The sequence below is a fragment of the Pipra filicauda genome, unplaced genomic scaffold (assembly GCF_003945595.2).
Source record: "Pipra filicauda isolate LSUMZ 115617 unplaced genomic scaffold, ASM394559v2 scaffold349_size1355687_pilon, whole genome shotgun sequence".
Classification (NCBI taxonomy): Eukaryota; Metazoa; Chordata; class Aves; order Passeriformes; family Pipridae; genus Pipra; species Pipra filicauda.
The window spans coordinates 211853-237934 of record NW_024104475.1 but is presented as its reverse complement, the minus strand read 5'-3'; the positions used below and the strand labels follow the sequence as shown (position 1 = coordinate 237934).

The window sequence follows — 26082 nt, the reverse complement described above, 5'->3', positions numbered from 1 at the left end:
ATTCCTGGAGGTGTTATCTGGTCTGCTATCTTACTCTTTAATTTCCTAGTAAAGCATAAGATATAAGAGAGGTCAGGAGGTGATAAAACATTTTTAAAAACTTGGATTTTTTTTTTATGTGTTCTGCTCTGATTTTCTTTACTCAACATCTTTAATTGCTTACATTAACCCACTCAACCCTGATGAACTCCTTCAAATAGTGGCTAATTAAGACAGTACAGTATAAGGGGACTCTTGTCATTCAGCTGCATGAAGACTCAAGAGCTTATTTTAACATCCAAGAAACCCAACCTTATATAAAGTTACAAAATTCTAAAGCAAACAAGGAAGATCATTCCAGCACCACTGTTACTGGAGTAGAGTCAATCTTCAGTTAACAGAAAGCTGTCTTCTTTCTGGCAGGGCCAGTTCCATTGTTTCTTATACTTCAGATGCATTGAACTATCAGAAAGGCTGTGTAACTGGTTAATCTGAAGAACTAGATGTGTTTGGTTTGTTTCTTTTCCTCAGTCTTTAGGCATTCGTCTGCTTTTGCAGGCTAAGCAAAATAACCATACTAGTTGGTTCGGAAGCTGGTTCAGTCCTGTTAATGCTTTAGTCGTGTTGTCCCTTGAGGGGCAAATTGTCCTTAAGTTTTGCGAGCATGACTAGATAATTTTACAGTCCAATAGATCATCATGTGAAAAGGATATGCTATGAACTTCAATCCTTCCATTTTTCTTTGAAAACTCTTTTTTGTTTTCTTCAAACCAGCAGCTGCAGAACAAAGTCAGCAGCTCACAATGCCGTTTCTTAAAGGATGCTATTTTCCCCAAATTGTTCTTAAAAACACTATTCATAGTATACAGACAATTTCAATCTTTTTCCTTTTATCATGCAAAACCAATGAATAACTCAAACTTTCTCATCAGCATTTGCTGCTTGTAGGGAATCTCTTACAAACACCATTCAGTCTGTGCTCAGTCTTTTCTTTCCAGAGTTGCTTTTATTTCCATTTATATTTGAGAGGGAAGAAAAAATAATCTTCATGATTTCAGGCAAGATCTATAATTGCTGAGATGCTCTAGGCCAACATTGCCACACTGCTGCAGGAAACTACAGTGGTAGTTCTCAGCATGTCTGAGTAGAATTACTCTGATGTTAAATGCCATCGGCCTTTCTGATTTGCTTGAAGGTTCTGTGTTAATATATTTATTAACTGACACAAGGTCAAAAGTAAAGACTTACTGAGATAACAAGAAGAACTTGCTCAACCATTTTTTTTCTTGATGGACTATGACAGTTCGTAATAGAATTAACAAGTAGAGCTGGTGCTAAGATGCCCTTTTTCTAAATCATACTTCGAAGACATTTTTGTATCTAGTTCCAACTTGAAATTACAGTTAAGGTAATCTAATGTTTTAATTTACATACCATCAAGTATGAAATTAATTTAGTGCAACCTACAAGGTATTCTCTAGGAATGTGAAGGGTTCAGTCAAAGAGTAATATAAAACACTAGAGCCATGTCATGGGTTTTGTTAAAAATGGAGAGAGCTTACATGACTGTCATGCCGTTTTTCTTTCCTCTTGCTTCAAGTGGGCGCATGGAAAGCAATGTAATAATACCTACACGTGCTAATACGCATGCTTGAAATCTTTATGAATACTTCTAACCATTATTACCTCCAAATATGTGCTGTATTCAAAAATAATGTTAATCTTTACAGAGAACAACTTATTGCTACTTAATTACAGGAATGATTTTGAGGTTTAGCTATAAAAAAAGTTTTAACTGCAGGGAATTCAGAGAAGCAGTTGAATTGCTCATAAATGTGACATGCTGGCAGCTCTGCTGCTCAGTCAGAGGAACTTGTTTCTGATTCTTAAGAATTGGAAATGTCTGCTTGCCTCTTTATATCTTAGTCACTTTAGTTTTATGGCTTGTCCAGTAAGAAAAGTAGTCTTACAGTAAACAGAAAGAAATTGAATTAGTCTGCCTGATGATTTAACTCACAACATAAAAGCAGCTTCTTAAATCAACATTCTTTGCTCTTGAAGCCTCCTGTTTGGCTTACATAAAAAGAACTACAAGAGTTCACATTTCTTATATTTAATTTAAGGAAAATACACAAGTGCTTTATTTAGGCTCATTTTGGATGTGCCCATTATTTATCAGACAATTCACTGACCATTGTCTGTCAGAGAAATCTCAACAATAAGAAAGTAAACACTGAGTTAAGAAACCATCATCTTTTTTCCTGCTATGTAGAAGTTTTTTCTTGTTACATTAGTTATATAAAAAGTCAGCTAGATTGTGTGTCAGAAATGTTGTGGAGAAAGGAGCCTGCAGAGTATGCTAAATTTTAACCTGTTCCTCCCCCTGAAAAATAACAGCTTAAAAATGCATTAATGCAACTGTTAGTGTTACCAAACTCACCTGTCGTGGAGTCAAGCTGAGCTGTTTACGTGGTTGCGAATCCAAGCTGAATTTACTCAAATGGCACTTTTTCAATCCCATTATTTTTAATGGAATTTACCAAAACAAATTTACTTGAACCTGTGAAATGACTAAAACATGAGGGCTGTAACAGGTAGAACAGTTGATTTCTTTTCCATATATTTATGCAAGTGAGACAGAAGTAGTCTGTAACTGCTGGTGGTAGAGAAAGATCAGTGAGAGAGTTTTATGATCAAATGGCTTGTTCCTAAGCAATCTATGCTGCAGATCTAACAGAGTGACAGTTGACACTGTCTTTGTACTTGTGATCATTTTACTTGTTTCCAGTATCTGCAATCACATTTGGAAATGTGTTGACTTCAGGCCTAGCATAAGGATTAAAAGAAGCACTTTACTGTTTAAACATGGCACAGCCTTTAATGCATAACATTAATTTGCAGTGAATACTCATTATATTTTATATATGTTTAAAGAGTAGAAGAAACACTACAAGAGTAGTGCTTAATTTATTCTCCTTGTATCTATGAACACATCAAATTAATGGTCATTGGAGTTGCCTGTGTGTGAAGAGGAACAGAGGGTCTCTGGCAAAGGATATTAGAGTAATGCAAATGAACTCCTTAAGCTTTTTGTGTTTAATGAAGACTGTGTGAAGCCTGGAACTCGGTAATTCTGTGCCTAACATCATGATTTGTTTTTGAAACTTCAGTATTCAAACTTGTCAGTCTGGATTCTCATCATATTTTGTTCTTTGTGCTAATCCTTTCATAACCTGTATTGCATGTAGTTCACTGGTTATTAGTTGTTTTTTATTGTTGTTGTTATTATTATGAGTTTACTGCTTGCTTCATTCTAAATCAAGCCACTACAACCTTTTCAAACAAGACTCTTGATAAATACCTTGTTTCAGTGTCTACTGAAGATAACTTGGACAAGTCACTTAGGACTGTGACACTGCCCTGAGTGTCCTAATGCTGTGCCACAATACATGTATAACATTTATATAAGACTTTCAGCAGAAACTGAAACACAAGAGGTTCCCTGTGAATATCAGAAAACATGTTTTTCTATTAGGACAACTGAGCACTGCAGTGATTACCCAGAGAGATTGTGCAGTCTGTCCATGGAGATATTCAAAATCTGTCTGTACATGCTCCAGGCTCTGGGTTGAGCAGGAGGGTTGCACCAGATGACCTCCAGAGCTCCCTCCACATGGGTCTCTTCCAGCCTCAACCATCCTCTGATTCTGTGAACTTTCACTGACAGCTTCATGAAAACACAGCCCCTTGACTATTTGGAGCACTTTGCATGAAAAGAACAGGGAAAAGGAAAGCTTTTCTTTCTTAGGGCCACTACCCTACAACTGCAGACCCAGGATGACTTCTGTACAACAATAGGAGTAATTCCAGAAAAAACAAACCCTGAGCTGGCTGGAGAACTGCTGCTCTGTACTACCTGGTCTGAGGACACAGTCAATACAAATTTTAACTATTTGAGGACTGCCTCTGAGTGATACAAAAAACTGACTTAAAATACCTGTGGTGATGTCAGATTGAGACTAGGTAGTGATTGAGGAAGACCGCCCTTCAGAGGAGAAGCAGAACAAAAAGGCAGAGTAGTTATTTTTTTTCCGTTTGCTCGGTGAGCTGATCAGATTTGCTAGTGGTCGGTTGAAGGAAGATGGTAGAATATGGGAGATTCTGAGCCTTGGGCACTTTTGTCCAAGGACTTTTGTGATTCAAACTACTGAGAGCCATTTCATTAAGCTATTGTTCTGGTTAGAGTAAAATATTAAAGTGAGTAAATGAAGTTAGAAAAATACGAGTGGAAGAACAATTAAAGTAGGCATCCTTGATATCCTGATCATATGGTTATACTTGTATATTTGATAACCCTCTTTTAAAACTCTTGCCATTAATGCCATTACAAGGGTCATGTAACACTGGCTGAAACAAACAGCTCCCCATTTGCTGTTGACTTACCATTAAAAAGCAAATAGAATTCCGTTTATGTACACAGAGTGATTTTAGCCTTCTCTGTGCCTGCCACCATGGTCTAGGAGTTTAGTTTAGAGTGAAAGCATCACTCTAAGTAACTTAATGGTATTGAAATTAAAATATACAACCGAATTTACAAGGCTAGGAATGAATCTTCTGTTAGCACTTTATGCTACATTAAGGATGTAATTATTGATTCACCATGCAAAGTCTATTAGGCTCCTCAACCCCACCCCCTGCTTTCACACAGATGGTGTTGCAAATCACTTCTCAATGGTCACCTGCTTGAAAGGAGAGTTTCATATGCAAAGTGGTATTCTTTGTTTAGTTTTGATAGCTTACAAGATATAAAATGAGGCAGCTATTTAAATTTGTTGTTACAACACTTGGGCTGGGTACACAAGATTAAATAAAAAGAAAATTAGGAAGCAGATGTTTGTGGCTTAACAGAAGAATTGTGCTAAAAGATACTCTTCGTTACTGCTGGGTATGAGTAATTTTACTAAGGCAGCTGTTTCCTTAATCAAAAGGAAAAAACCTCAAACCTCTGAGATGACATCCAGATGTTTTCTGTATCGCTTCACAATATAATGAGTTACCATTGTATGTGCCATATTTTTAATTTCATTCATATTTACTTACATTCAATACATTTTCAAAGACATGTATCATCTTCCTGAACTGTAGAAGACCTGAGGACTAAATACGTGATGTATTTTGTACTCTTGACATCCCTGCCTGGTGTTAGTCTATGAGTTGCTTCTAGAGCTGACTGTGTCTCTCACCAGCATCCAAGCATATCAATGTCAGATTTCCATAGGTTGGAAAGGGTTTATTTTTGGGGGACAGAGGGGTCTTGGGAAGGAGCTTTTTAGTGCTGGTGTCTGTTAATACTTTAGTACACCATATAGTTGTATGGTACCTCTTACAGTGCTGCCTGTTGTTCAAAGCAGGACATACCATTGTGTTAATACATATATAGTGGGTTAATATGCAACTATATGGATATTGGGTAAAAACAGATATTTAAAACTTCCAGTAGCTCATAGGTGTGGGCTTAGTCCTCCATCATGGGCTGCTGACATTTATAATGCCTGTTAGCTTGCCATCTGACCTTGCTGAAAAAAACAAACTTTATTTGACTGGACCCAATGTTCCGGGCTTTCTATTGCTGATAAGATGCAAAACTGGCATCCCAAATCTTTGACACTGATTTGCTGATGCTGAGCTGTTTCATAATTTATGTATTTGGGGTGGTGTGGTATTTCAGAGTCTTAAGGTTTGTGCATAGTTTTTGTAGGTGTTAGGCTTGTTACCTGTATTTTGTGCCTCAGAAGCCAGTTACCAGCACGCAGGTAATCTGTACATATGCAGCAAATCCAGCTTGTTACTCTTCGTACATTCTATGTATTGCACCTCTTGAAAAATTAGAGCTGCCCTGAGTTTGGGGTGAGGAATTCTCAAAGGCTTTTATAAGTAACATGTCCCTTTTATTATTACAGGCAATCATTAAAGTTTGTTTACTACATTCATCACCACCTTTTCTTGAATTATCGCAGCACAGATATTATTAAATGGTTGGTTCATGAGCTTTCCAGCTGCTAATGGGTTGTAGCTAAGATTGTAGTTGTTCAAGTATACATAAGCTATGAAAAAACTTATGCTTTCTTGACATTAGTAGGTAAATTAGCAGTTACTTTTTCTCTTGTGGTCTAAAAGTTCTTCCTGTTAAATAGTCCTCGGAGTTTGTCTGTGTAAGCAATCTTAAATGCACATGAATAACACGAGGTGAAGTAACTAAATATAACAGGAACAAACTCTTCCTTTATGATTTTTTAGTCCTGCAATTATTTAGAAATTCATTCCTTTATTTGAGTTTTAAAGTCTGCAAGTCAGATATGGATAAGTTACTGTACATTAATATTTCTTTGGTTTATGTCTGATGTTCTTTCTGATAGTTGGTACCATTTATTACTAGCCTTCCTAAAATAAGATTTTCAAACACAGTAGATCTACTTAGAAATTCTTTCATTAAAAAACAACTGGAGTAATTACACACATTAGCTACTGCTGATAACTTGAGGGGGTTTATGCTTGTTGCTATGTGCATTTGGATGAAACCTGGAAATCTCTCACTAATCCAGTTACTTCCATTTGATTAAGTTCTCTACAGTCTTTTCTAAAGAGGGAATACTCTTCATAGTGTTATGTGAGTTCTTTGGTACAATAGTCAGCTAGAAAAGAAAACTAATTTTCTTGCCATCAGTGAAATCATAAAAAAAGGCTAATTGAATAAAAGAAGGTATTTTTAAATTTTATTTTTTTAATCTAATATACTTTTCATAATAAGCATCTTTTTAAAGTGGATTTTCTTCTATGGTCTGGTGACCAGGATACTGGACTATTCTAGAAAGGGCAGTACAAATGTAAAAGCTTACCCATCTTTGTTACTTCCTTGAGTTATGAACAAGACATGTACTTTCTAGCAGTTTGCAGGTGAAATAGAACTGTTGCTCACAGATACCACAAGCTGCTTGAATCTCTTCAGTAACTTATTTGCCTACTTCTACAGTCACTATTTTCAAAAGCTGGAAACTTATGTGCACCTTCCTAAATCGCCCCATCATCTTGGGTGGTGAGAGCTTTCGCAAGGCTTGGGTGCTCTGATGTCTGCTGCTGGCACAGATGTGTCACATATAAGCTTTGGATTCCCACACTGAAGATCTCATAATAAATACTACCCTGTGATTGTTTCAGCCTTAGATTGGGATCCTCTTTTACCACAGGATCTATATTTTCCATGCTGTCTCCACTGAAAACCATTTGTCTTTTAACACGTTCCAACCCAGCGCTGTATGATGGCAGATGCTGGGCAGGATTGTGAGAATGGCTGCAGATTGTCATTATTTTTGAATGAGATATACCTCCTGCTTTATTCAGCTGTGATACTGTTTATATGTGCAAGGGGGAGATTTGTATGAAAACTAGCTACTTTGAGAATTTTAATGAGGGGAACATCGGAGATTATTTCCCAAACTAAGTAGATTTTTTTATTTTATTCATTTTCTTGGGATTACTGATGTTTCCTAACCCCAAGATACCCCTGTGTCATGCTGTGTAACAGCTTCACTTGTGCTTCCTCTGCTGATATTCCAATGGGCTAGGAACAAACCAGTTGTACCATGCTCATCTCCAGGAAGGGGGGTGTCTTTTTTAATTCTTAATAAAATAAAATTCTGCTCTGTCCAGTTAATATTTGCATGTGAAGGTGTGGCAACTCCTTTGCAAAGGAGCTAAAGCACGTTGTGTTTCTTCTCATGGTGCTTTTACAGAATTTATGCCTATTTAAATTTCCAGCCCAGAGTCATCTCTTTGCTGCTGGGGGTCTGACTGTGCCTGAAATGCCCCTAAGGGTGGGCTTGGCTTGGCCAGTACAGAAAGAGGGGTGCCTTAAGGTGTGTAGTGCAGAAGCCCCCCATTGCCTCTCTAGGGAAACTCCCCACATGCAGCCAATCTTTGGAGCTCTATCTTGGTGCAACTCCAGGAGAGCCAGGTCTCAGCCATCAGTGACACTCTGGTCTTGGGGACTGAGGGGAGGCTTATCAGCTTTGAGCAAAGTTGTGCAGATGGGCAAAGGTGCTTGCAAACTGAAAAGCCTGCCCAGAGTGGTGAATAACGTGATGCTGACTAATAGCAGTGTGTGCCCTTGTATTAATTGTTCTGGCTGGTCTTTGACCACTATAGGTGTAGCCTCAAGTGAAACCACTTGTTTCTAATGCACTGTCCTCCTCATCTGTCTTTTGGTAGGAAGACTTGAGGTTGGGTGCAGTCCTGGGCTGGAGGTGGGCTCATGTATTTGTGTGGCAATTCACATGCTCAAGTCCAGCAGGAGCAGGGTTGGCCCGGAGCTGGTGAGGTGGTCTTGAACACAGTCTGTTTCCTGGGGAAAATGCTCAAAACACACTCCCAGCACTTCTGGATCTGAATGTACAAAAAAACTACTGCAGCTTTGAAAGTCCTCAATGAAGTCCATTTGGCTTTTTTTGTTGGTACTTATTATCACACTGACATGACTCATTACAGTGCTTGTTTCCAGAAATGTTATTAACTGTCTCACCTTTTAGTGCAGAAAATTCATAACTAACTTGGCTCAGCCAGGAGTGAGGACTGAATGAAATTAAACTCAAAGCCACTGCTAATGTCAAGGTGATGGTAACTGTGAAAGCAGTAATTGCTGCTGAATTAATGTCAGCTTCTGGGTAACTTACCCAGGTGTCATAAACACCTGTATTATAGGAAATGGTTTCAAGTAATATGGCACTTAGGTGTGGTATCACTAGATATTGCAAATAGTGGCAGAATTAAACTTCCACTATTTCAAGTATTATAGTATGTCAGGTGGAGTACCACAATTTTTGTTGCATTTCTAATCCTTCATTGTAAAAGTAAAACACATGTAAATATAGCAAAAATACTGAATCGTCTTTCAGTAAAGAAGGTGTTGTGATAAGCTCTTCTGAGAGAATTATTTTGTTAGCAGATCACTTTGAACCCAAATCAACATTTGTTATGCTGGAAGGATTTCTATTCAGTGTTCTGAAGAGCAGCAAAGCGGCCTGTCCCTGTTCATTTGTCTGCTCTCGTTTTCTGCTTTTGCACTGAAATATTCATTCCTTACCCTACTGGGAAAGGCAATCGGGTACAGGAAAGAAAGCAATAAATCTTACTTAGTGGCTTGTCAGTTTCTATCTGTAAATATAAAAACAAAAATAAGAAATGCTTAATTTGACAGAATTAGAAATGTTCAGAAAATGTCTTTGTCAATTGAAAAAAAAATTAAAAAATAGTATTATTTGCTTTGGTGTTAAATTTTTACTTCTAGTTTCCTTCATATGGAGGACTTTTTAAAGCAGAATTCTGACTGTTGTTTAATTTATGATACTGTACCATGTTATGCTCTTTTTTAATTAGACGTGCCTCAAACACAATTCTAAGATATTTCTCGTTTCCTATGTTTTCTTTTCTTCCTGATTAGCAACAGCAATTAAATCTACAATGAGGTAATCTAACATTTTCAAAGGGATTTGTCATTCCAGCCAGAGGAAACATTTTTGTTTATCCAGAGGAGATAACATTCTTGCACTATAATTAAAGCCAGTGCTCACCAGATGACAGGTCTGGTCTTAGCCCTGCAGTTGCATCTTTGCAGGCACATTCTCATTTCTCTGTGGGAACGCTATTTTCCCTAATAAGATTTGTTAATGGATGGGAGAGTCTGCAAGATCTGATTGATTGTGGCATTGGGTGTTCTAACATGAGCATTGCAGTTCTACATGTATGATCTATTAGTTAGTTTATTCTCTCTTACTAAGAACAAAAATACTTATATGTATTTAAAAAATAATTAAGAATATCTAATGAGTGAGAATATGATGGAGTTTTTCCCTTGCTTGGTATGTTCGTTGCCTGTGGAATGAACAGACGGTAACCGCATGCAGCTATGAGGTGGATTTCGTGTTTTGGTATTAGTGTTTACTCAAATGTTGTTCAAAGAATTGCTGGTTTGGAGTAATGGTGATGGTTGGAGTGACTTTTGTGTCTGTAAGGCACTCCAGGTTGGTAACTCAAAGGACAGTGAAGGTGTTGCTTTATTAACCCTGAGCTCATTTTACATTTAACATTTCACAACCTACTGATATAAACAGAGATTGTGACTGAAAATGTAACTCTGTCTTCTATATAATCTATTTATGATTATAGGAAGTATCTAACTTGCTTTAGTGCTAATATTGAGTAGGACTTCAGTGCTAATTTTGAATAGGGCTACAGAGGAATTCAAACTAATTTCATGGAGGAGTCCATTTTACACGGTGAGAATCAGTATTATACCTTTTAAAAATGTTAGTAATGCTTTAGAGTTTAAAAAGAGAGTTATCTTACATCCAAAGCCTGGCAAAAATTAGGTTAGAGGGAAATGCTTGAGAAAGTATTTCATATCCTGCCCAATTATAGTGTTACATACTGATCATGTATTTCTGACTGGTTTCAATGATCATTTTCTTTCCTGAATCACAATGCTTTACTCAGAATAATTTTCTTTGTTATGTTATGGCATCTAGCTGACTTAAATATCAGTGAAATTTTTAGTGGTTTTGCTGCTTTTTAAGGGTAGTTGGAGTAGTTTCATCTGAATCCTCAGTTTAAAAGAAGGGATTGATGACAGTGTGGCTTACTCTGTGCATCACCTGATAAAGGGACTGCCGACATGTCAGGTAATTAACTCCACACTCCCTTTTCTTTAAAGAGTATGCAGTCTAGATATGATAGAGCACTGGAGAAAGTGATGGAGAACTTGTGAGAGGTTTATAGACTTTTAGACTCGTAGGTAAATATTTCAACTAAATGTGGGGTGAAGGGTGGGTTCAGGCATGGGACGGTGAAAGCTTCTGCCAGGTCTGATCCAATTGGAATACTTCGTGTAAGTAATCCGTCATTATTGCTGGCTCACCATTCGTGAGGAAAAGCCAGGAAAGGTTCTTGAGGCTCTAAAGATAGCTACTGGAATGGGAAATTTACTGTAGATATTTTCCTTTATTATATAATGTCTCTCATTTTTGTGCTCTGTCATTTCTGCCTTTGCTTTGTGCTTCTCAGCACAGCTGTTACCATTTGTGCTTACCACAGTGCTGACTTTAATGAATGAAAATCAGGGCTTGGCAAAAAGTTGAAATTCATGTCAGAAGTGGAGATAAGAAGTAGAAGTTTCTGTTGTTTATTTACTTCTATTATCAAAAAAACAAACAAAAAAAAAAAAAAAAAAAAAAACAACTTCGTCCTGTACAATATTTATTTCTTGTCCAATACTAGAAGTTTCTGCAAAAGAAAAATAACGTGAATGTTGTGGATGGTGTACAATAATTGCAGCACCTGCTTTGCATATTTTTTCTTTAACTGTTAAAGCTGCAAATTGAGAAATAAAGTGGTTCCTTTCTTAATCTTCCCCCTTTTACCCTTGCTGAAAGAGTATAATTTTACTGCATGAAGCTACTATTTATTGTGTTCAGTCATTCAGAGTGGTGTTGTATTCTTGTCATTCTTGTCTATACTATTCTACTTAATAGATAGTGATTTGGCAGTCAGTTGTTCAGCCATGTTAAATTAGCCTTAGAGATAAAATTGGATAATGTCCATAGTTGACTTTTATTTTTAACTTTGGAAGGGGAAGGAAAATCACTAGCATACAGGAAAAGGTAGAGTTTTATGCTGTGCAGCAGGTTCTTCTACAGAAGTTCTGGGTCCTGGTGTGTCCATTCCTTAGGAGGACCATCATAGCCACTCTCCTGTCAATATTTCAATGTTTCAGGGCAGAGGTGCTAAACTAGGCTGATGAGTTGATCTCACAGTATGTTGTGAAAGGCTGAGGGAGGTCTCTCTTGTGCTAAAAAACTAAAGGCTAGGTTTGGCTTCAACAGACCAAGGTGAAAAATGTGGTTGTGTAGTGAAACGAGGGGAAAGCTTGTGTTCTCATAGTGGGTTACTGTCTCCTGCTCCTCCCAAGGAAATCTGCTAAGAGGTAATTGTTCTGCACCAACTGTTGTTGAGTGTTCCTCAAGGTTTTAACCCTTGGGGAGACTGAATTGTGTGCTGGATAAAGATCACAAATCCATAACTAATTCTCATCAGAATGCACACAGCTGGTAAACTGGGAAGTTAAAAATATCATGGATTATGAAGCGATTTCCAAGCAAATTGTTTTCCCTGCTGCTTTGCTCCAAGTTTCTCCCAGCACTCACATGCAATCCACTTGAGAAAATTTTCTGACTCCAGCCATAATTTGGCTTGAAATTACTTAACGCCCTCAAAATATCTTGTACTATAATTCCTTATCTTGAGATATGTATCATATGAAGAGACCTTGGACTGGGATAGTTTAGAACTTCTTTATGGTAACATGATTATCCCAGAGTTTTATATTCACTCCTGATCACATATTTTCAGTAGTAGAAAACCTTTATTCAATGTGACTTTTAGGAACTGGGATTTTATGAATTGTATTTTATATGTGTGGAAAGAAACTTCTTCATTACCTTGTTTTGATCAGCAAATGTCTTTATGTATTCACATATGCATGGCTACACCACAGGATGCATCGGATGTACAAGCCAATTTCTAATACATAAATAAATATAAATTCATCATAAATATGTCTGAGAAGAAAAAATTAATTGAAAGGAACCATTATTAGAAAGAGAGAACAATGAAGGTCACTTTGCTATTTTGACTACTACACCTGGGATAATCCCTTTCAGTGTTGCGCAAGATCCCAGTGTAATTCCAAGGAAATAGGCCTTAAACATCATCATATTGAAATCACTAAATAGATTTCTATATTTAAGTTGGAACAATATTGCTTCTAATTAAAAACTCTCTTAGTAGAGCACTCAGTTCTCAAAAAATCAGATTAGTGTAACCTGAGCTGAGCTGGCAGTTGAAGGAAAGCAAAATCCTCTTTGTTTCAGCTTTTTAACTCATAAAAGTTTCTCTTGTTAAATTGTTTATCATTCTTGTGGGCATATGTTAAGCATTTGGGTTCCTTTTACTTCATGTTTTTAAAATGAAAGCTGAAACTCTTTAGATGCTAAATATCAGTTAAGTCTCAGTTGTCTGCAGGAGTATATTCTAATTTTTTGATTAATTGTGGCATTGACACTATCTGGGCATAAGCCAGCTGAGTCCATAAAGACTGTAGTGCTGCAAAATTATTTTTTTATTTGGTGGTGTGGAGGGGTGTTTTGCCACAAATTGCCCGTGCAGCAGATTGCCAATACAGCAGGTACATGGTGATGCAGCCCCGGCTCCCACAGCCTGCTGAGCCGCTGTTAATAAACCTCAGGGAAAGCAAAGGCGGCCTTTCTGCGTCTGTGTCCCCACCGCTCCAGCAGGAGCTGTTGCTCGGGGTAGGGAGCTGCCAGCGAGCAAGCCTGGATACAGCAGCGTGCCTGGCTCATGGCCCCCACCCTGAGCCCGGCCTATCTGACAGGGGCAACCGGGAGCGTGTAAGCTGCTCTGCGACATCCAGAGCAGGTCTGGCTGCACTCATGGCTCTGGTTTGGCGGGGTCATGCCAGAGGCTGGTTATCTGGGCATCGTCACTGTGTGATCCTGCTATGTGAGTTCTAAAAGAGCAGGAATGCTTTGTTGTGCTGAGGTGGCTTGTACCATATGCTCAATAATGGTATTATTTAAATTAATTTAGTTGGAGCACCAATGCATTTTCCAACACTTGGTTTCTTCTTAACTTTCAGGTTTTCCGAAAAAAGGCAGTGGAACTTGGAGAGAAATTGCTACCTGCTTTCAACACTCCCACTGGGATACCTTGGGCATTGCTTAACATCAAGAGGTAAAACAACTGTTTTTTGATAACTAGAACATATAAAAATTATGTTGAACCCATCTTTACCACAGAATTATTACAATTGCTGTACAGTTTTTGTCTTTTTTGGTTCTACAATTTAAATTGGGAAATTTAAGTAGATACACAAGAGTACACATAGAAATACATTTATTCATCTCACAACTGGCTGCGTTTTTGTCAGTTAACATGTTGTTCATCACTGAGGTCCTTAATTGCTTTTACAGTTGTTTTAGGTAAGGTAAGAGCAAAAGGGCATGTGCTACTCTGAAAGGATAAGTTTTCTATCCACTTGATTTTTATCTGTTCTCAAATGCACCATCAGCACGTCCTTCATACTGAGAAACAAGAGTAATACCTGCTACAAGTGACTCACTGTTTTGTACCTTCTCCCAAGGAGTACTTTTGCTTTGGGCAGTTGTGGTTTGAAGGCAGCTGTGTGTTTGCTGTAGGAGATGCATGCCTTCCTGAAATCACTCTTGCCTCCAGACATGTCAGCAATTCCTTGGTCCGTCTCAGGACTGCTAGCTGTGATGCTGTGCTGGTAAAGAAAATTCTTTCTTTGCACTGGGTGGGGAAGAATATTGAAAGTTACACCTGTGGGGTGTATTTGTGTATTCGTAAGGACACCTCAGCTTTCTTCATATTGCAAATAAACCCCAGCATCACTCGTCACGAGAAAGTCAATCAGGAAGAATTTCACATGTGCATGTGTTGGTGGTGTGGATTTTTGCGTGGTTCCCTCCTTGGCAGTCAGCATCTTCCACTGTTCTTGATCTGTGTTTATAAACACACCTTTCCCCACAGTGGGACATACATTGACATGTTGCTTGATTGGCTGTGTTTGCTTCAGGCTACACAATAAACTGCTCAGAGGCAGTCCTGCAGAAACCCCTGGCATGTCAGTTCAGACAGGCTTTTCTTCCACCTTCCTTTCGAACAGCAGTGAGGTAGAAGACAAAAAAAGCACATCCGTGTGCAGGAGCAGGAGGGAATTAGCAAATCCTGAACTTTCTCATCATTGAAGGGGCTGATTAACTGCTGCCTGGTGATGATTCTTGGACTTTGGTTAATTACATGCATTCTAATAATTTCTTCTCAACAGGCTTTAATGAGTTCTTCACAAGTTCAATAGTACAACAGCTTGAGGTGTGTTGGTTATTTGTAAGCTGTTAGAAAAACTTCTGAATACAAAATGCTAGCATACGTTTGAAATTGCAACACAACAGTACCTTGCTCTACATAGTATATGTAAATGTGTTTAAAGTATTCAGGCTAAAAATTTGTCTTTTATCTAAATCCCTGCTTAACTACTAAATAAATCAATTTTTGCATATAGCTCAAATTGTGTGATAGATCTTTATGGTTTTATTCCTACTTTCTCACAACAACTGCTATAGGGCACTACAGATGTCAGCCACAAACACTGCAAGGTGGTAATGCAAAAAGGATTCATTTCTTATCTGGCATAAAAGTGGAAGAGGATCTGTGCTGAAATAATATCTTTTGCTGTGGCAGAAAAATTTACATTAAATGCTGGGTTCTTGGTTATTCATTCTGAATCCTTCCACATCTGCCTAGGTTTGACCTTCAGTAGATGACTCTTCCATAATACTGTGAGTAAACAAATATGCTGTCATCCAGGCTTAGGAAATGCTAAGCCACTGAAGCCTGCATATATTACAGATCTAATACGCCTCATTTCTGATTAGTATTTTACTTGATTTTATTTTGATTTACGCTTCAAATTGGAAAACCCTCACAATAGATTATGGGTGTCAGTGGTTATTTTTAAATTACTATTTTTGGATTAACAGATGAGCTGGATATTTATTTCACTGTGCAAATGTTCTTCACAAAATAGTTTGTTTTCTCTGCTCGTCCTGTATCATCATAGCCAGACTTGTTCTCTGCTTGCATGCCCCTGTGTGTAAACATATATGTGTGCTTTTGTCTAACATATATATGTGCTTACATACCAAAGGCTGAAGTCTTTTTCTTTTTATCTTCTCCATTGTTTTTCTTCATCTTGCTTCTTTCCTCACTGCTTCGTGACCATAGGACACTTACTGTTTTATTTGTGGAACCCTAATTATCAAATATAATAAAAAGTTCATTGTACTATTCTACAGCTAAAATTACTTGCCAATTCTTGAGTTTGTTTGCTTGTAAAATTTCCTTTGGTCTCTAAAGTACATTTTAAGTAATTAGATTGGTTGTTTGTACTGGGATTTCCTTTTCTTTCTTTCTAAAGTTTCAGTTGCAGTTCCTTATTTCTGATGTTCTCGGTATTGCTCTGTATCTTCATCTACAGCATCTATTTTTCACTTCTGCTTGTACTACAGGAATTTGAAGTTCCTTTCATTTAAGTAACCAGGGTTATATAGCACATACTGACTGTTCTGGCTAAAAATGCTGGTACAAAGAGAGGCTGCAGACAGAGAAGTGTTTAAAGCAGTAGTGAGTTGACAGACAGGTTTGAGTCTTATTCTTGGGAATAAGGAACGCAAGCTGGCAAAGCCACTTTTATTTATTTTTTTGCTTATGTATTTTCCTCCCTCACACAATCCTTTGTTTAGATATTTTGTCTTCAATACTTCTAAAACTCTAACTATAAGAGTTTCTTGAAACATCGCTAGTTCATGATCCTATATTTTTCTTCTCAGTGAATTGTGATAGTTGGGCTTCTCCATGCTAAAATTGTCATTTCCCTTTCTCTCTAAAAACTTCAAGTAATTTATAACTGAACAATTGGAATGCTTGTGTCTTTCTGTAATTTACCTCTCAGATTTATAGAAATAAAAAAACCTTAAATTATAACTTTCTTAGGGAGTTAAGTAAGCTTAACTCCCTTGCATCGAGTTTGCAGGATCAAGTAATCTTTTTAATGTATCTATTTATTTTTATCTCTGTAACTATTAAAAGGGAAGCTGTTCAGGGCTTGTGTTTATGGGATGATGCCCAGCTGTGAAATACGGAGAAGAACCCAGACTGATGTTATTCTGTTGGATCGTTCGGGAATTAACTTAATATAAGATGCTGTGCATTTTTTTTTCTTTTATATGGAAACTGTGCCTTCATGACACTTTTCCCCCCTTTAAAAGCAAACCTGTATCTGAGTTCTAGTCACTATTTTTCCAATAAGACCACATTACTACTTGCTAATAAGCATTCTTATGTGAAAGAATGTATTTTCCGTAAAATGTTTGCTCTTTATACATTGACCAGTTGCATAGTTTTTATGAGGTTATTTATTTTGTGTTTTGGGCTATGATGTAGCAATACTGTTAAGCATTAAGGTGCCTGCCTTTTTATGAAGAATCAGTGTAGCATATAACCTTTAAGTGCATCTGAAACTTTGAAAAATAGTTATGCCTTACCTTAATGAAAAAGTTTTCAACTGGAGTAAATAATATTTTTATTTCTGGAAAGAGAACAAACTGAAAATGGTATCTAAGTATCTAAGGCTATCACGGTATGCAAGGGGTATACCATGCCTGTTCCTCTGTCTCAGTGACAAAGCTGAATTATGTAAACATTTATAGCTACAGCAACCATGGGAAGTGTTGTATAAGAGGAAAAGCTTTGAGGGGTGGTTGGAGTGGGTCAGAGCAAAGAAGCTTAACAGAAACTAAAAAGGAGAAGTTTGAAATATGTGATTAATTTTTATTGAAATCAAACCCCAGGGTGTGGTAAGATTTACTCAACATAAATGTAAAATGCTTTTACTGTGCCTGATGTCAGCTCAGGGTTCTTTGCCTTTCACACATTAACATTGATTGTACATTAAAAGCAGACCTTAGTTCAATTCAATATAACATTTTTTGAAGTGAGACAGCAGAGGCCTTGCTAAATTATTTACACAAAGTAGTTACTCATTTGTAGGTAACTGAGGCTGGAACTGACAAAGCTGCAATATATACCACTGGGATATTGTCAGCATGATTTTTAACAAGGTCCCCTTTTGACTTTATTATTGTTGTTGTTATTATATTAATTATTAATAATAATAATAAATAAAATACTGCATTTTGTACAGAATATTTAAGTTGGGCCACGAGCTTTTCCAGGCGTCACAGTTTTCAAAGTTTGAACAAAAGTTTATTGCAGCTACTGGGCCCTTGTAGCTGCTGATTCAGTACAAGATACACTCATAGCTTCAAAAAGAGTTTTTTGTCTCACATCACTAGGAAAAAAAAAATAGCAAGAAAAAAATACACCCATAGTTTTTTATTTTGAATTAATTTTTACCGCCAGCTAGGATTCCTGTTCCATGACAGTACTGCCGAGTAGGATGGTTCTCCCCACCATCTTTGGCTTGCTTTGGAGAGCTATTTTGGTGAGGGCTTTTATGGTAAAATGCCACAGCATTTGCCAGGATGACACAGACACAGGTGATGTTCTCTTATGGAGCACTCATTTTGATACTTCACACTATCGGGTACTTCTGGTACTTCAGACTACCAGCAGTGGTTTAGGCTGTAGACATTTAAAGGAGCTTCTCTCTCAGCACCTTGCAGCTCACTGGAAACGTGGTCAATAAACCAAGCACTGAGGTATGAAATTTTGGTCTTCAGACAACAGAACTTGCTTGAAAATATCTTAAAGTTTCAGAGTAATTTCCTAATTCAAAATGTGTTTGAGGTCTCATGTACCAACAACACTTGAGGTCTTCAAAATGTCTTTAGTGTGCTACCTCGTTAGAAAAACTCTGGTATTCCTAAGGTAAGATTTTAGCATATAACAGAATGGTTCTCATTGAGTTCTGGGACATTTTCCAAAACATAATCAATGCACTTAGGAGTATATACCTTTATAGTTTGTAAAGGAATCTTAAAAGTTTGAAAATGTAACAAAGAAGGGATCCAATCATGTAAATTCAGTAAACCTTTTGGACAGCCTAATTCTCCCACTTACACTGTCACAAAATACCTGAAATGTGATTGTTGCATTATTTTGCAAAATCTGTTGCAAGTTGCTTGTATGGTACTATATTCTTTAAAATAATTAACAGTTCATGCTTTTACTTGTCCTAGTGATGCAACAAGCCATTTCTTGCAGAAATTCAACCAGGATGGATAATTTAATTTTTCTGGTTTACCCTGTTAACTCCAGTGTCTAAATTAAATTTAAAAAAAAAAAAGAAGACTAAGGCTACAGGGTTAAATAAAGGCTTATTCTTCAAATTTGACTGTCTTTAGCAAAAATAAACCTGTTTTTTAAAGCAAGTTTAGGGAGGAAAAACTTACAGTCTGCATAATTTGTTATTGTAGGACCATGCTGAAGTTGTGTTTAGATGAAATCTTGGAATCTTTAATTTTATCCCTTCTGTGTAATTTTGGCATAATGTTAGAGGAAGAAATCAAAAATCCGTAAGGAAAAAAGCTAAATGTAGCAGACATGGTTTATAAAGGCTTTTTGTGTGTGTTTTTGGCAAATGGCTCCACTAATGTAATAGAGTGGTAATAATAACAAAAAGGATTTGGATATTGAGTTAAACACTGAGATTTCCCCTGTAGAAAAAACAACCAATTGAAAGCAGACTTTTACCTTCAGGCATTTGGATCGTGGTGTGGATTTGTATTAGCACTGGATGCAAAGAGCTAAATCCTAGCTGAACTTTACCTCTCTAAAAATTATTTGTCTGGTGTCAAGCATATGTTTGGGCATAGAATGATCTGCCGTCCAGAGATACTGATCTCTTTCCATTGACTGAAGAGGACCGTACACAAGTAATTGAAAGAACTAACATCTTGAGTTGAGGAAATTAATTCCATCCTAATTTATAAGTAACTAGTGACAAGAATGATTTCAGCAAAGGGTACATTTTTCAGCACAGACATTTCAGTTAATTGATGATTCATAAGCAAGTTTACATTTCTTGAGTCAGTATTGAATGCAAAAAAACCTGGAAAAATAGTTTTGTGTTTGGGGCATTTTGATATCACCATGTTATATGTCATCTGCTAAGAAATTTCATTGGTTTAGGACTTGTTAGAACACTAAAGTTAAAAGATTCCTTGCCATATCTTTGCCTCATCTGAAATGAGTAGCCAGCATTGCATAGTGCTTTATCATAGAATCATAGAATCGTAAAATCAGCTGGGTTGGAAGGGACCTTTATGTTCAATAGTCAGTATATTTGACCTGTGGTGATGTCTGATTTGCCATTAGGCAATGTAAAAAAAAGTCTTATTTATAATAATATCATAAAAATTCCATGAGAAAGTTCAAGGAACATAGCAGTTTGGCAAGGAAGAGAAAGAACTAAGAAAAAATGTTATTTTTATGATAGCCCTTAATGATAGGCTGTATTACTCAAATACCATTTTCAATTCAATATTGTAATGCAGAATTTGTGTGGGAGGCTGCCCTCTGGCAATAACAGAGGAAGGATTTGGGACCTATTATTACTATTGCAAAATATCTTTCTCAGTTGAAGTGCCTTCTTTATAGGCAAAAGAAAGAGATTCTAGTCCCAAATTCTAAGTTTAAATACTAAGTCTTTCCCACAGTTTATTAGTGCAATGTGAAATGAGTATAAATACTTACAAGTTTGTAATTATCATACTGTTTATCTGTGTAAAATCCTGTGTGAGTATTAGTAATGTGATTCCTCAGTATAAAATGTACAATTGCAATCACTTTATAGATCTCTGTGGTGCTAACAATAGGTAATGTTCTTTTAAAAAACAAAACAAACCTTGTGCCAAACAGCCCCACAGAAGCCAACTGGTTAGAGCAGGAGGCTCTAGGTCTTCACTTCATAGATCTTGCCCCCCTCCTCAGCGGACAGTTTTCAGGGTATGAAAGCCTTCCGCAGCTATCATAACATTTTGTCTTGGTGGTTTAAAAAAATGGGAAATGGCTTTTATGTGTGTGTGTTATTTGTGAAGAAGATATTAATGTTTCTGCTCTGGAAACAGGGAGGGATTTGAGTTAGGATAGGCAAGTTGAAATATTTTGTGTTTTGCTCTAGAAATCAGGATAGGAAGTTCACCCGAGTCACCTATATACCAATAGATGGCAAGTACCAAGCAGGTATGGCAAATTTTCTGCTAGTCTGGTTGTAAATTAACCAGTCCCTCATCAAAATGCAATGACATAAGGTGGGAAAGTTGCATCAGGTCCTCAATTTTCTTCCTGAGAGTTAAAACCATTCTTGCTCCCCAAAGAAATCTGCCTGCAAGATTTTGAAATTGCAAATATTGAAAATAGAATTTTATAAATTAGTATATGGATGTTGGTGTTGCTTGTACTCTTGCTTTAGCTGGATAACTGCTGTTATCACCGTAGGATACTTAGGAGTTATTTGTATACCATATATAAGGATTGATAGGCACACAGGTAGCCCCAGACACCAGGCTGTGGCAAAAGTTTTGAAGAAAATTAATTTTAACTTCTGAGAACACTGCAATATATCTAAGTGATAGATACAGTTGGCCAAGAAGGCGAAAACAGAAACCCGTTTTGGTATTGTTTAACACCTTTTGCATGTGCAGTAAAAGCCCAGGCTGTGTTCTGCTGTGCTTTATGGCCTGCCTGGACCCCTTGCAGGAAGGAGCCTCTGGGCATGTCTGTGAGAATTTTATCACTTGTAGCAAGGGAGATATCTCTCAGCAGACAGAAAGAGAACATACACAGTATCCTGCATGAGAACAAATTCCTTCCCCCATTAACGATTTTCCCCACCAGCAAACGTTTCCTTGAGAGGGTGCTAACCTCTCCCTCCTCGCTATCTCTTCCAAAGATCTCTTGCACCCGGACCATACCTTCCTGTTGCCTAGGAGTTGCAAGGGAACTCTCAGCACTGAATTGTCAAACATATTGGAGTTGTTTGTAAAGATGTGCAGGTTGAGGCTCAGTTCCGGATGAAACATGTTTGTATGAGACACCAGGTGAGATACCAGCGCAGCAGGAACAAGCTCCCACTACACTGAGACACACTGCAAAGGCACTATGAAGCAGCTTGAGGAGCAGTTATCCTTCCTTCCCTGAAATCAAGTATCCAATGCCTAGCCTGCTGAGCTGCTTCTCTTGGCCCTATTGACTGTGCTGGGAACACCAACACCTGAGTTTAGGCAAAGTAATCTTTGCACTGGTTGAAGGTAATTTCCCTTTCAATTGTTTGTATCGTGTATGTCCTAATTTTAATCTTTACAGATTAATCTGTATAGATAAAAATTATAATAAATTATAATATAAGAGTAAATTATAATCTTATAATAAACAAAATGTAACTGTTGGAAGAGGCTTCTTTCAGAGGGAAGGGAATCAATTCCTACAGATTTCGGGTGTCATTAAATAAATAAAATGAGCACAACTACTTTTCAGTCACTTCCACCACAATTCAAGTAATTTCAGGAAAACACATCACCTGAAATTGATAGTTGTTGTTAGGATTGTTCCACCTAAGAATTTTCTAACTGGCAAATTATAAAGGCACTTACAAATCGTTCACTTAATGTATTTGATACAATGTATGTACATTTGCAGGACTCTGCCTGCAAGAAGGGGAGAGGGGTCATTTACAGTGTGCTTTGCCTGTGTACTTTAGCCAAAATTATTTTGAAACACCTACCTGGCTAAATTCTCAGATTGAGCAGGTCATTCTTAAAAATAATAATTTCAAAATTTAAAAGTACATCTTTATGATCTACATTAGTAAATAAAAACACTGTACTTTGAGTAAATTGTTGGTATAAAGGTTCAGCATTACAGGACTGGAGAAACAAGGTTTTCCTTTAGTATTGAAAATAAGGACTATTTTATGTTCTAAAATAAGCAGTAGTTTAAATAGCTGATGTTTGTAGTTACTCTGTATTCTTACTGTCCTAAAATTATGATCGGGAACAAGTGTTGTTAACTACATTTTTTCAGAAATCATTACTAAGAACAGATTCTGCTCATATCTTCACAGAATACTGCATTTTTTCCTCACTGAAAAAAAGCAATTCCCTGCAATACTTCTTGAAGTACATCTTTTATTACAGATAAACACATAGATTTATATATGTATTGGTAAATCTTTATTCATCATTTTATGGTTTCTCGTTACTGCTGATATGAGAGGCTTTCTCCGTAACTTCCTCTAAACTATAACCTTGCAGCTGGACAGCTGAGACCCCGCCTGTAACTGATACAACTCCAATGCATCATGTTTATCACAAATAACAGTTTTACTTATCTAAATTTTCAACTTCTCTTTATAGCATTTCATAATCCTATTAATACTGTGAAACTCGAATTTGGTATTTTTCAGTTTCATAGTGCCAATGCTAATGGGGGTGTGTTATGCGTCTTTTAAGCTGACTAGTCATAAGTGCTTATGACATCTTTTGTTCTTCTGAAAGTCATGGCATATCCATTTTCATGGATACGTTGGATACTCTTGCAGTACAGTTTCCCATTTAATTTTTTAGATTGGCCTTATAGTAACAAATCAGCATAAAACAGGGTTTTTTTCCCCTAGAAATCAGTCTATTATATCAGAATAATATTCACGCAGATTTAATTTTTGCCTTAGATTTTAACAGAAACAAAAGTTTGTTATTTGTTAATTGTTTAGTTATGTTTAGCGTTAGGTGAGAACTGCGGAGTTTGCTTTCTTTTCAGAAATCTTAAAATAATGGAAGGATTATTTTCTTCTTTGCTTCCATAATTGCTGATGATAACTTGGACTTTCTCAGCTTTATGACTAGCTTCATGTATTAAGATATATACACACTTCATGCATAATTGTTTTTAAACAATAATGTCAGCATTAAATGATACCTGTAGTGCTGTGCTTGTTACTTTTAGTTATCTAGGTGATGATAAATGTAACAAAATGGTTTTGGGTTGGAAAACAGCTACACTGTTTCTCATAGTGTCTCTTAAACATCCAGACCTTAATTGAATGCTTAATCTACTTGCAAGTTTTTATTACAATTCTGAGATTATCCGATGCCTTTTAGTGGTGTATTTTCTGTAAATCAAAACTTTTGCAATCTGCCTTTGATCCTGCTCTACTTTATGTATTTTCTAATTCTGCTACTCCTCTTCCATGCTTGCTGCCCTCTTCTAATCCATATTTATTTTAGAGGAGAAGGACAGCAGTGATCATTTTCAGCCCTGGTAGAAGTTTTCTCTACTGTGATTCTGTGATTTTTGCCCCACATAAGAAGTATCTGAATCCTGGATGCATCGTGTTTTCCCAATCTGTGGGTTACTTCTCTGAGTCTTTTTTCAGATTTTTCATTTTCATAGCTTGTGAAAATTAATATTTGAGAACTGTACTGGATATTGTCCCACGTATGTCTTCTGCGACTTCTGGGCTGACTGCTTTTCAGTTTCTTCCCTTCGTCTCTTCCATCCTTCCTTCTTTACCTCCTTTTGTCCTTTTGTCCCTCACGTTCTTGAGGTCATCTAGTTGATCTGCTTCTCTGCCTCTCTGCAGTACGCCAAACAGGGCATATACTAGAGATGCTGCTTTAAGGTATGATGCTTTATGGAAGAGTTGATCCATAAATGCTACTTCTCTAGAGTATTATCATCTACTACATTGTTCATCAAGGTCTTAAATATATTGAAGTACTTAAATATTCTGGAAAGAGTGATAATCAAGTTTATGTGTATTTTGGTATACACTATGGGGTAGACGGGGGCTGTGTGTGTGTATACATCAACACACCCATATAGATGTTTTACATATATAAAAAACATATTTATAACATTTAGCAGTGTAAGGCAAATTGGGCTTCTTTAGGGAGGTTTGGGAGAAGAGATATATAACAAAAGACTTATGCTTGGCTTTGCTACTGAAGGCTATATATTCTTTTAAAATCCTTTATCTCCAGTCTTTCGCAAATACAGAATTGCTTGTTCTTTACCATATCCTGGAAGATTTTAGAAACATTAAAAAACCACAAACACCCAAACTAAAAATATTTTCAGTCTTCATTTGTTACTGACATTCACTCTTCCCATTCCGACATCTAAGCTTGACCATATGAAGACTTCTATTAGATCAAAATAGAATAGGTTAGCACTTTTTGGAAGCCATGATGTCATAATTCTTATGTTTCTACACTCATTCTTATCTTTTACAAAGGAAGGGAAGTGAGGAGAGAAAAAAAAAATTTAAACAGTAATGAGGCTGGAGAAATTAAACAGCTTTCAGGCATAATGGAAAATGAAAAAAAGGTGCATTGATTTTACTCATTTCTCCTTTCTTCACATGACAACCCTTGAATAAACCTTTCCATCTTATAAAATCACCTTTTTTCTACTAATGCAGATATGGACACAGAAAAATGTATGCTGCTTGAATGCTGCATTAATTATCTTGGCTGTATTTGTAACTGAATGCTCCTGATAAGAGCTGTGATGTACTTTTGTCTGTATCTCTGTAAAGTTGTTTTCATTTTCTAGTTCTTAAAATGTCTTGCACTATGTGCTCTGGAAAGGCCAGACAAGTATGAAGCACTTTTGGTGGTTTCTAATGACGAAGTCAGCTGATGAAGAAATTTTAAAAGCAGTGAAGGCTTTCAACAATGCAACTATGAGTAAACCCTCTTTTCCAGTTCAAAATATATTGAAATATACTATCCACTTCTAAATTTGGTAATTAAGAAGATTCTTTAAAAATTCATTTTTAAGCTTATGTAGTTTTTCTGCTAATTATACTAAGTCAAATTATAATTTATAATTTATTTGCCTTATTACAACACTTCATTAAAATGTCAGAAGATAGAGTTTCTAGGCAGAGTATTACCCCAAGAACTATGCATGTGGTGTTTTTCGCATATAGAAATAGCTATGGCAGTTCTGTTCTGCAGCATGAATTAACAAAGATTGATTGCAATCTGTTTTTATTAACTCAAGGAAAAAAAAGCAGTGTAGTGATATTAAGAAAATTAATTATAACTTTCTAATCTGGTAATTAATGTGCAGCTGGGCATGAGTGCAGTTAGTGCAATTCAGTAATTTGGCAGTCCTGACAAATTATCATCATCCATTTTAAGGTAGACAACTGTTCTTTAATATTAGCTCAGATTTTTATAATCTTTACCATTTCAGAACAGTTTTAACAACTTAGATATTATATAGAGCCTTTTACCATAATAATGTGTGCTGAAGTTCAGTTGTATCTTTCAGAATTGGGGTTCAGTTGTATTTTTTAGAATCCCCTTTTATTCTTTTCCAGTGTTGTACTGAAGTTCTTCTGAAGTAGTTGTATAAAACAGTAATTAC

At 36.7% G+C, this 26082-nt stretch overlaps 1 protein-coding gene across 1 annotated transcript in view; it reads left to right on the top strand.

The window, feature by feature from the left end:
- Positions 1-26082, top strand: part of MAN1A1 (mannosidase alpha class 1A member 1) — a 147435-nt gene that overhangs the window by 68641 nt on the left and 52712 nt on the right. The window contains exon 5 of the mRNA XM_027716302.2: positions 13742-13836. Within this exon, the coding sequence (XP_027572103.1) occupies positions 13742-13836 (95 nt within the window). The remainder of the gene's footprint in view (positions 1-13741; positions 13837-26082) is intronic.